Raw genomic sequence first — 11,997 nt, forward strand, 5'->3', positions numbered from 1 at the left:
GAAACTGCAGGGGGACAATGCAGCTCAAAGGAGACCGAGCCTCTGCCCACCCAGGCAGCCAACACGGCGGTTAAGATGCCTCGGTTCAGAACTCAGTCGGAGGCCTGAGTTCAGATCCCAACTCTGCCTCCTTCTGGCTGTGTGACTTTGGGCAAGTCACTTAACCTCTCTGGGACTCTTATTTCCTCAACTGTAAAGTGAAATGATAATAGTACCCATCTCACAGGGTGGTTTGAGGATTAAACGAGCTAATACATGTAGAGCACTTAACCTCATGCCTGGTCCGCACTACACACTCAATACATGTTGGTTATTATTACTTCCTGGGGGGTGGGAGAAGCAAGGGAAAGGACCTTAGAGTTGACACAATCCCTGGATGCACACTCAGTGTCTGTGCACTTGGGCCAGAGCCACGCGACCACACTTCAGCTGACAGGACACTCCTGGGCCCCTGGCGTGGAGCCCTAGGCAGCTCTGAAGCGCTCCAGTCCCCACAGAGGTTCTCAGCCCTGGGGGAGAGTCTAGCACGTTGCTGCCACTAAGCAATGCCTCTCCTCTGAGCTGAGGCACGCTGCCGCTGCAGGACGTGTGCTGAGCCCTCAGCACCCCTTCAGGACCACAGCTGCCTGGACAGCAGCCCAGCCTACAGGCCGCTCCCCGGGTCGTCTGGCCACCAAGCCGAGCGTGAAGCTGCCGGTGGCTGGGTCCAGCGATCGTTAGCAGCAGCCAGACAGAGCAGTTCCCAGAGCCCTGGCACAGAGGTGGGCCGGCTTCCTCTTTCCCAAGCAGCAGCGAAGCGAAGTTTTATTAAATATGCATGGTGAGGGCTTCCCTGGTGGTGCAGTGGTTGAGAGTCCGCCTGCCGATGCAGGGGACACAGGTTCGTGCCCCGGTTCGGGAAGATCCCACATGCCGTGGAGCAGCTGGGCTCTGAGCCATGGCCGCTGAGCCTGCGCGTCTGGAGCCTGTGCTCCGCAACGGGAGAGGCCACAACAGTGAGAGGCCCGCATACCACAAAAAAAAACAATGCATGGCGATCGCCTCATTACCGTGCAAAGGATTGTGTGTACTGAAGGCGAGCCGCCCGCATCACGCCACGCACAAACTTCAATTTCCCCAGCTGTAGACAGCGGTGGGGGGGGGGGGGGGGGGTGTGGAACTGACATCGGGTCGGCTCATCAGTTACCAGGGAAACCAGCAGAAGGGCACGCCCCTCACCACCACTTTGATAAGTATAGTGGAGAGTTCTGATCTAAAGCTAGAACGATCACTAGCTGGGTTCTGGGGCAAGTATGTAGGAAGGTCAGTCTTGTGAGTAGGTGTAGGTGAAGCAGGCACTGGTCAGGCAGGGGATGTACAGAGAGCAAGAGGACAGCCACCTTGAGTGACCTGACCCATACAATGCTTTTAACAAAATATGGTATAGAAAGATATTTTTAGAGTAGCAATATTACAGTTGAATCTAGAAAACAGTTACTGAGTTTCCAGAAAAAGAAACCATGTCTCTAATGAAACAATGTATATTTATAAACATATAAAATAAAACCTTAATTAATCAAATTCTGATCAAGTTTGTACTGATATTTCTGATTAAAAGACAGACTTTCTATTAGTGTCAAATCTTTTAATTTTTAAAGTTTTCCTGTCATTCTTCCTAATTTGCAGACTGAGGCTCTATTTAAATCTATATCAATAAAAGTGAATCGGCTCTGAGTGAGGGGCTAAGTGGCTGTATCGTGATCAAGCACATTAGCTTTACTTCAAGAAGTTTGGAACATCTGTTTTGTTGGGATAAAGGCATAATTTTACTTATTTACTAATTCCTGCCTGTGTACAGATACTGTAACTGAGCAGGACCCTATAGGGCCTTCCCTGGACAGACCTCTCCCCACCATCCTCTGCTTTCTCTCCTCTCCGAAGTACTTGGATAATAGTGTCTGATGCACATTTCCTGAGTTATTTTACAGATATGAAAACTCCCACCAAGAAGAAGAAGTTAACTACTTGATGACCATGAGCACATAGCCCACAGACCTACTGGAGCCTGAGGATTGATGACCTTAACCCCTGTGACCCCACCCTGTTACCTCACCATCAACCAATCAGAGATTGGATGCATGGGCTGATCACTTACCCTGTGACTCCCCTTCCTCACCTGGCCTTAAAAATAATTTGCTAAAACACATCGGGGAGTTTGGGCTTTTTGAGCATTAGCTGCCCTGGACTCCTTGTCTAGCACCTATAATAAAGGCTGCACTTTCCTTCACCACAACCCAGGGTCAGTAGATTGGCTTTACTGCCTGTAGGCAAGCAGACCCAAGTTTGGTTCACTAACAATACTCGAGGCCTTACTGTGGTTTTAAAAAACATTATTTCAAAATCTGCCAATAGTTAATTGTTTTATTATGAGACTTTTCAGTATTTGAGAACTTTTAAAAAACTTCGGTAGTATGTCAAAAAAAACAAAAACACAAAACACACCTCCCCAGAGATCGTCTAAATCGTGTGGTTTGACATGACTAGAGTCAGGCTGTCCTTGATATCTTTGATTTTCCCGGGGCAGGGGGGGGGGGGGGGGGGGGCGGCACAGGAGGGCAGGCCTGGGCTCCCTCCCACCCTTCTGCAGAGCCTCCTCCACCACCCCTTCCTCCATCCCGGCTGCCTCCACCCAGTGCCCTCCCAACGCCCTCCAGGTATGCAGAGCAGGGCAAAGGTCATATTGATCCCCTTCTTAAGGACAGCTGGTCCAGAACTAATCTTAAATCATCGCAGCCTCACGCTGGAGCCTCAGTGGCCGATTGGCCCCAGGGACAGTGGGGCTGGAGTTGAGCTGCAGGGCCTGGGTGGGACTGCACAGCAGCTGGTGAGGGTCGAAATCGGGCGAGGGCCTGGCCTGGGCCCCATCCTTCCCTTCGTCCGTCTGTCTCAAGCTCCTAGGACAGCTGTCAGCAGAAGGAAGCCTTCCAGCCAGCGAGACGGCAGACCTGCAATGCGGACACACACCCCACACCCACCAACACCACCGACTCTAAAGGAGCAGCTTGATTTTCCAAACAAACCACATATACGGCAATAAGGACTTAAGTTAGGCAAACAATTACCACAATAACCAATGCTCATCCAACACTTAGTATGTGCCAGGCACTGTGTGAAACAGCCCTTTATATAAACCCTCCCATTGAGTCCTCTTGTAACTCTACAGAGTACTGCTCTCATCCCATTTTATAGATGAAGTGACTGAGGCCCAGGAAGGCCCAGTGCCTTGTCCAAGGGTGCATAGGCTGGCGGGGCAAGGATCTCCCCAATCTGAAGCAGGCTGCCGGCAAATCAGTCGCCTCCAAGAGAGTGGGGTGTCCAGCAGACCCGAGGTGGGCATGGCCGGGACAGGGACAGGGCCTCTGTCTTTGATGATGCCTCCCAATTCCTCCCCCTCCAGAAAGTTTCGTAGCCCTGGGAGGGGCCACCTGGGGGCCCAGCTTTCACCAGCTCCTCAGGCCCTGCTGCCCACACCGCCTGCCCCAACAACCAGCAGCCACTTTGCTCCCACGGGCCTGTGGTTTCAGGGTCCTACGGCCCCTGGATCCTTCCTTAGAAGATTCTTCCTTGAAAACAACTCTTAGCTCACATCCTGCCTCCCACTTTCCTCGGCTGCCTTCTGCCTCTCCTGTCCCATTTCCCCTGCTGGCAGCATTGAGAATGTCTGCTGGCCAACAGGGAGCTCTGAAAGCTTGCTCCTTCCCACCTCGTCCGCACTCCACTTTTGGTTTCTTTGTGTTTCTGGGCTCACTTTTCCCATATGGGGAACAGGGGGCAGGCTGTGTCTCCCCCATCAGACTAGAGGCCCCCAGGGCAGAGCTGTGTCTCCCCCATCAGACAGGAGGCCCCCCAAGGGCAGGGCTGAATCTCCCCCATCAGACAGGAGGCCCCCCCCAAGGGCAGGGCTGAATCTCCCCCATCAGAATGGAGGTCCCCAAAAGTAGGGCTGAGCCTCCCCCATCAGACTAGAGGCCCCCCAAGGGCAGGGCTGGCTCTCCCCCATCAGACTGGAGGCCCCCCAAGGACAGGTTGGATCTCCTCAATCAGACTAGAGGTCCCCAAGGGCAGAGCTGTGTCTCCCCATCAGACTGGAGGCCCCCTAAGGGCATGGTTGGGTCTCCCCCATCAGACTGGAGATCCCCAGGGACAGGGCTGGGTCTCCCCCATCAGACTGGAGGCCCTCCAAGGGCAGGGCTGGGCCCGCTTCCCTCTCACCGCTGCCCTAAGCTGGGCCCCAGTGCTCAGCTGCTGGCTGAGTCAGAGCCTGCGCAGGCTGCCAGCCAAGAAAGCTGGGAGGGCACTGGGCCTGGTGTGGTGACAATTGGGCAGGGGCTGCAGGGGGGGCCTCATCCTTTTTCCTGACAAATGTCTTGAGACCCAGGTCAGTTGAGGACCTCAAAAGCCCTGGGGAGCCAGTCCCCACTGCTCACCCTCCTCTCAGAAGGCCGAGAAGGTGACAGGCCCTTGAGGGAAGTGACAGGGCAGGGTCCGGGGCAGCAGGGAAGCCCCCAAACGAGAACCAGGGGCTGGGAAGGGAGTCTGTGGCCGCAGCTGCTCAGGGCTCCCTGCCCCTACTCCAGCTCTGCCTGGGAGAAAGAGGACCAAGAAATCCAGAAGCTGGAGTGGGGGAGGCAGCAGTGCCCTTCCTGCTGGCGTCTCCCTGGCCCCTCCCAGGCGAGGCCCAGCCCCGCCAGTGAGGCCAAAGGTCCTGGTCCTGTTCAAGCAGGTCCCTCAAGGGTGGCAGCCCAGGCGTCACCTTCAGCACCCAGCCCTCTTCTCCTCAAAGGCCGATTATAGTTCAAAACCCAAATCCTCTGATTCTGCCCACAGCGCTGCCTCTCACCCCACCTCCCTCTCCAGCACCCAGAAGAGCCGCTAATCAAGTATCTCCTGGCACTGGCACTGACCAAGCATTATCTCACTCAGCAGCGAAAGGACCACAGGGAAAGGATGCTTGTTCCCCTTTTACAGATGGGAAAACTCGTGTTCACAGACGGGGTCCCCCAAGGTCCCAGCGGGTGAGTGGGGGAACCAGAAGGCAGAGCCAGGCGTGCACAGCTCCGAACGCTGCACTCATATGCTTCAGCAAAGATGGGAAAGTTAGCGCCAAGACCCTGAGGTTCAATCCCGGGTCTCAGAGCTCACCCACAGCTCCCTGGGCCTCAGTTTCTCCATCTGCCAAAACAGGACAGTGTCATCCGGGACCCGGCCCCAATCCCCTGGGATCTTACAGTCGCCTGGCTGTTGAGTAGCTGACGTATGGCTGTACGAGAGAGGATAGAGCGGACGAGAGAAGCCGTGGAGGCACGCGGGGGCCTGTCTGTTCTGACCCCAAGCCCACACCCACAGCTCCCCTCTGGGCCTGGTGGCCGCTCATTTCAAGTTGATAATCCAAACAAATCAAATAACGGCAAACATCACCAAAATACCATTCAGGGAGCCACGCGGGGATGGGAAGAAGCCCCTGGGCCAGGCTCTCATCCCAGGGCTGAGGATCCAGCAGTGCTTGTGATGGGCCAAGGCAGGACCCAGCAGGCTCCACGTCCACACTGTTTAAAGAGCCCAGCGCCCAGGATGGCTGCGTCCACACTGGCTATCCCCTCAGCACAGCTGGGTCCTGGGTACCAGTGGGAGCACAGGGACCCCAGCTCCACCTCCACAGGGAGCAGTAGACACAACAGAGGAGCTGCATCACTGCCCAGTGGGCTGGGGAGCCTTCCCCTCACAGCAGCCCCGAGGGTGCGTGTCGGGGCAGGGGGTGGGGCCCCACAGGGATCCTGGTCCCCTCTTGCTGCCCAGCAAACTCTGACGATCCCTTAGACGCGGCTGGGAGCCGAGAGCGGTGCCAGGTAGAATGCAAGAAGGTCTGCAAGGGTGTGCCCGGAGATGACCCCCCAGGGCCTGGACCCACCAGCCACAAGGCAGGGCCGGTACCTGAGTCTGCAAGCTGGTGGCATCCAGGACAGTGACCCGGGGCCCACAGCTGGCCCACACGGTGTCCTCCAGGCTTAGCAGGGTGCGGACGGGCCCAGGTCCCACAGTCAGGCACACAGGCTGGCTCTCCAGGTCCCAGGGGACGCCTCCTGAAGGGAAAGGAAGGAAGCAGGTCAGCAGCAGGGGGTGGGGGATGGCAAACGGGTCAGAGACCCAGGGCTCCTCAACCCTCGGGAACCACGGGCCACAGTAGCGGGCCAAGCCTGGCTCCGTGACAGCTTTTGGCCCCTTTCTCTGCCCCTCACCCTCCCCAGCGGCATGGTGGCTGTTCCCATCTGCTTCTGTTTATGTTCTACCCACTCTGGGGGCTGTACTCCCCACTTCTCCCTCCCTCCCTTCCTCTCTCCCTTTCCCTCTCTTCTGTGTATTCATTCTACACACACCTAGTAAGCACCTACTCCATGCCAGGCCCCATACTGGGTGCTGTGAAGACAGAAATAAATCATACACAGACCCCGCCCTCAAGAAAATCCCTGCTGGATGGAGAAAACAAAGGGTTAAACAGCAGTTACCATACGAAGTGCCAAGCCCAAGTGGCCAGGCGTGCACAGAGGGCCTTGAGAGCTGTTAAGATGGAAGGAACCAACTCTGCACAGGAGAATTCCAGGGAGGCTTCCCCGAAGAGGCAGCATCCACAGAGCCCTGCCAAGAAGGTGGCACATGGTGGGGAGTGTCCTGGCCCGGGTTCTGCTAGCAGCTAACTAAGGACCTTGAGTGCACCTCTCTACTTCTCAGGGCCTCAGTCTTCCCATCTGTAAAATGGGGAGGGTGCTGCGAATAAGACTCTCTGAGGACATTTCTGACACCATAACTTACTGAAAATGAGTCTTGCCTTCTCACACATCTTCTCGCCTACTCCAAGGCACTCTGTCACCTCTACCAAGATCTCTGATGACCCTCCTCCTCCAGAGATGCCACCACCCCAGGTATGGAAGGAGCAAGTCCTGAGAGGCCATCGGTCCCCAGCCCACCATCCCTGAAAACAGGCAGATGAAGGGATCTGGCCCAGCACTGAACGAGGCTCTCTCCCACCACCCTCAGGGATGCTCGGCTCACCCAAGAACATGCCAAGGATCTTCCCTGGCATGAGAGTGGTGCCCACGGAGACTGGTTTTTCTCTGAAGCTACACCCAATGCCATACAGAACCCCAGAGGCTGTCCTGTCTGCCAGGGTGCCAGACGGGACAGGAGGGTTGAGCAGGAAGTGGGGCACACCTCTGAGATACCGTCAGCAGTGGGAGGCAGGACAGAGCCTGCCGCTGGCTTGTCAGTGCCCAGCCACTCCCATCCCCCCCTCCACAGGGTCCCTGGAAGGGGTGCAAAGCAGCCCCGGCACAGGCCCTCCCTCTGAGCCAGCTGCTGGGTGGTGCGATGGAGCACAGCTGTCTGCAGACCTGGAGGGGTGTGGCAGGAGGACCCATGGAAGACAGACCAGATTCCCCCACCAGCACCCTCCCCTCCCCTTCCTGTCAAGCGGGTTCTCCTCTCCCCTTCAGCCCTACTTAAACTTGGCAGAATCCCAGCTCAGCTAAGAGTTGGAAAATACACCCCCCAGCCCCCGCCCAACCAACACACATCCAGTTCTTTCCAGCCCATGAATAGGAGCATGTGGGAAGCTGGGGCCTCTCACCCTCTACATTAACTTGGATGGGTGACGGTGACGTCACCTCTCTGAACCTTAGTTTCCTCATCTGTAAAGTGGGCATGATAACCGTGCCTACACCTCGCCGGATGTTGGAGGGATCAAATTAAATGTGTAGAATGTTTAGCACAGAGTGGGCACCCAGTGAGGAGCGATGACAGCTGTTGCCACATTCTGTTACACGTGGGCACGGCAGGCACTCTTTTCATGAATTATTTCATTACCTCCCACCAGCCTATGTGGAAGATCCTATTCTTATCCCTGTTTTACAACTGAGAAAACTGAGACCCAGAGTTTAGAGAACCAGTCCGAATCACACAGCTCGACAGGACCCGCTGCTCATTAGCTCTGGCTGTTGGCTGTCTTTTGACACAACACGAGCCCGCGGAAGGGCACTGACTGATGCAACGGCAGACACCCAGGGAGCCCAGAGCTTGCACAGAGCCACCCAAGGAGGGTGGACCAAGCAGGGTTGGAACTCGGCTAACTCTGGTCCTGGCCTCCTTCCCCAGTCCCTGCTGCCCTCTCAGGTTCCAAGGGTTTCCAAAGATCTCTGGGAAGAGTGACCATGACGCAGCCAGGCCTCCACAAGGGACGCTGACCCTCATCGGGACACCAGAGCCACAAAAATACGAGGCTTTGCGCGCCCTCCAGCGGCCAGAGGTGAGTAGTGCTCGTGGCCAGAAGCTGGAGCTCCCGCCACTAAGGCTAAGGTGGGGGCTGAGACCCCTGCCAGGAAGGAAGCAGATGGGATACTGGAACCACACCCCCAAAACGGAAATGCGAGCTCTGCCCCGTGGGCAGTGATGACCAGCAGAGCCCGTGCACCCTCTACTCTGTACCTTCCTGGAATAGCACGGCTGCCTGGGGTAGGGGGTAGCGTCTGCTACCCTTGAGGGTCACATGTGCACTGACCACTCCTCCGCCTGCTGGGTGTCTCCTGAGAGCCCTGACTCCAGGAGAGAATGATTAACTGATAAAATGTAATAATACCGATATCATTAGATCAAAAAGGACACAGGACAGGAGTCCCTGATCCGAAGGCCCATGGCAGGACCCTAAACAAGAGGTTTCCCCTCGCTGGGACTCAGTTTTCCAATCTGCACCCCAAGGGGACAGAACTCTGACCTCTAAGGTTCTTCCCAGCCTCCACAGGCCACAAGTCTAAGACTTTAAACATAATCATTGTGAGCTCTGGGCAGGGCTAGAGCCCTACCCACCCCAAGCCTGCTGGGGGATCCATCCCTCCACCTGCTCCCTGCCCACCAGTGGCTCTAGGTACACATGCTCCAGAACACACACGCACACCTACAAATTCACACCCGCCCCCTGCATGACAGCCCATTCGTGAGAGCTGGGCCCGGCATCAGATCTCACGCCAGATGAACGGAGATGAAGCCCCTGTCTCAGCAAAAGCACCTTCAAGAGGCAGGAGTCCCTCCTCCCCCAGGCTGCAGGGAAGAAAGCCCAGCCGGTGTCCTTGGGGATCCAGATCGAGCCGGAGCCAGAAGTTAGGACACAGAGTGCAAGTCATTGAGATCAAGGGGGACCCAAAGGGCAGCCGGTATCCCGGAATTAATAACAACAGTAACAGTGATGATGGTGGAAAGGTAACAGGCATGAGTCTCTGTGCCCAGGCTCCGTTCTGGGCACTGGTGTGACTGACCGCACCTGGCCTTCACAACCACCCGCGGCGGTGGGGCTGAATCTATCCGCATTTTACAGGTGAGGAAACTGAGGCTCCAAGAGGAGTAGCCGCAACAGGCCCGATCTCTCACAGCAGGGACCCAATCCCGACAGCCTGACCACGTCCCAGACGATCACTCACCCATTCCATCGTCTGGTCCCTCCGGGGGGTGACTCTGGCCCACATCCCCAGCATCTAACCAGGGACATTCCCACACCCCAACCCAGGCCCGGTCACGCTCCTGTCTCTGCTCGGAGCCGGGGGTGGTGGCGGACAGAGGGGGTCCAGGCAGCTCCGCCCAAACACAGGATGGGCAGGGGCAGGGGTCGCCTGGCTCATGTCCCAGCGCAGTGCCAGCCACCTCGTGGGCAATGAACGTGTATTTGCTGAGCGAGTGAATGAACGAACGAGGGAATGAATGCTGATAAGCGGAGGCTCCTGGGGGCAGCAGACTGACTGCCACGGCCACACTGCCATGGAGTCGGATTCTCCATCTGTCACCTGGAGCTTGGACTCCAAGGCCCCCCCAGCTCTGACAGCCCAGGACTCCAAGTGGCCTGGTGACCTTAGAATCTTCACAGTCACCTCACAGCTGCCGGTTCCACAGGACGTCCAGGACTCAGCAGGTCCCCAGGTTGGTTTCTGCCTGTTTCACCCAGTATTTCTGGTCCTGCCCTTCTCCAATGAGCCAAAGCTGGGCCAGGGATGCCAGCTTTATCTGGTCTTGGTCTTAGCCAAACCCAGGCAAGACGGAAAACCTGTCATATGAACACTGACAGATATCTCACCAGTATCTGCTCCGCGCCCAGAATAAGGGTCTGGATTATTCACAATCCCCATGGGGCACCAGAGATGGGTTCTGCGGGCCCAAGGCCAGAGAGGCTGGCCCGGGAGCAGCTCCCAGCTCCAGCTTCGGGGCTGGGATGGAGTGGGGGTATCTGAGGGGTATCCGAGGCCCCACGGCTGGGTCATGGGTCAGGCTGATGATTCCAGACCCAGCCACATGCAGCCCAAATGAAAGGCGTGTGGTCCTGAAAGCCCCCCTTCCTGCCCTGGCCACCTCTGGAGGACACCATAGGAAGGGGAGGCACCAGGCCAAGGTCTCTCCCAGAGGCCTCCCTGGCCAAAGCCAAACCAAAGGCCAGAGGGTGGGCTCCCATGGACAGAGTGACCCAGACTCCCCTACCCGGCTGGCTGTGGCAGCCTCCCAGACAGCCTGCCTACGTCCACTCCATCCACCAGCCACAGGGCTTGGCCACTCCCAACACTTCCCTCCACTTCCCATCAACCGAGACAAACCCGAGGCCCACAGGGTCCAATCCATCTACTCCCGGACCCTGCCTGTTGCCGCTTCCCGCTCCGGCTACTGTCCAGCAAGACAGCCTCCCCACCAGACCAACCGCTCTCCTGCTTCCAGGTCTCTGCACACGCACCTCCCTCGGCGAGAACACTGTTCCCCCAACTCTCCGCTGGCCCGGCCGCTTCTTCAGCCTTCAGGATCTCACTCCTTAGAGAGGCCTTCACCAACCAGCCCACTCCACGCACAGGAGGTCAGGCTCTCACCCGACGCCCTCTTCCTCCCTTAGGACCCTCAGCACGATGTGTAATTGTAAGCTTCCTGTCTGTTCATTTGACTCATCTATAAATTAAACTTGTCTCCCTCTATAAACTGTGAGGGTGGGCTCACATCTGGTTTGCTGGCCACCATATCCATGGTGCACAGTAGGTGCTCAGTAAATACTTGGGGGACAAATGTTTGCAAGGTGGGACAGCTAGTGGAGCATCTCAACCTCCTCCTCTAGGCAAGACAGCACCCAGCCAGCCCTGGAGGGAGGATACTTAGGTTCAGGTCTCGGCTCACCTGTGGGACTCTGGGCAGTCCCTTCCCACCCAGAAGATGAGGGTGTGGCATCTGATGGTCCCCAATGGCTCTTTTGGTCCTGACAAACCACCAAGGCTCCAATCCCAGGCTGAAAGCCAATGGTTAGACCCCATCCCCCTATGGGTTGAATTGTGTCCCCCAAAATTCAGTCATTGAAGTCTTAACCCCTAGTACCTCAGAACGTGACCTTGGTTGGCAACAGGGTTGTCGCAGTTGTAATTGGTTAAGATGAGGTCATATTGGGGGCGGTGGAAAGATGGCGGGAGGAGTAAGACGCGGAGATCACCTTCCTCCCCACAAATACACCAGAAATACATCTACATGTGGAACAACTCCTACAGAACACCTACTGAATGCTGGCAGAAGACCTCAGACCTCCCAAAAGGCAAGAAACTCCCCACGTATCTGGGTAGGGCAAAAGAAAAAATCAATTAAAAACAGAGACAATAGAATAGGGACGGCACCTGCACCAGTGGGAGGGAGCTGTGAAGGAGGAAAGGTCTCCACACACTAGGAAGCCCCTTCGCGGGCAGAGACTGCGGGAGGCGGAGCGGGGAGCTTCGGAGCCGCGGGGGAGAGCGCAGCAACGGGGGTGCGGAGGGCAAAGCGGAGAGATTCCCGCACAGAGGATCGGTGCCGACCGGCACTCACCAGCCCGAGAGGCTTGTGTGCTCACCCGCCGAGGCGGGAGGGGCTGTGAGCTGAGGCTCTGTTTCGGTTTCGGTCGGAGCTCAGGGAGAGGACTGGGGCTGGCGG

General features: G+C 56.8%; 1 protein-coding gene across 1 annotated transcript in view; it reads right to left on the minus strand.

The window, feature by feature from the left end:
• Positions 1-11,997, minus strand: part of ARHGEF10L (Rho guanine nucleotide exchange factor 10 like) — a 117,917-nt gene that overhangs the window by 23,159 nt on the left and 82,761 nt on the right. The window contains exon 25 of the mRNA XM_007459255.1: positions 5,971-6,119. Coding sequence (XP_007459317.1) covers positions 5,971-6,119 — 149 coding nt within the window. The remainder of the gene's footprint in view (positions 1-5,970; positions 6,120-11,997) is intronic.

The sequence above is a fragment of the Lipotes vexillifer genome, unplaced genomic scaffold (assembly GCF_000442215.2).
Source record: "Lipotes vexillifer unplaced genomic scaffold, Lipotes_vexillifer_v1.1 scaffold496, whole genome shotgun sequence".
Classification (NCBI taxonomy): domain Eukaryota; kingdom Metazoa; phylum Chordata; class Mammalia; order Artiodactyla; family Lipotidae; genus Lipotes; species Lipotes vexillifer.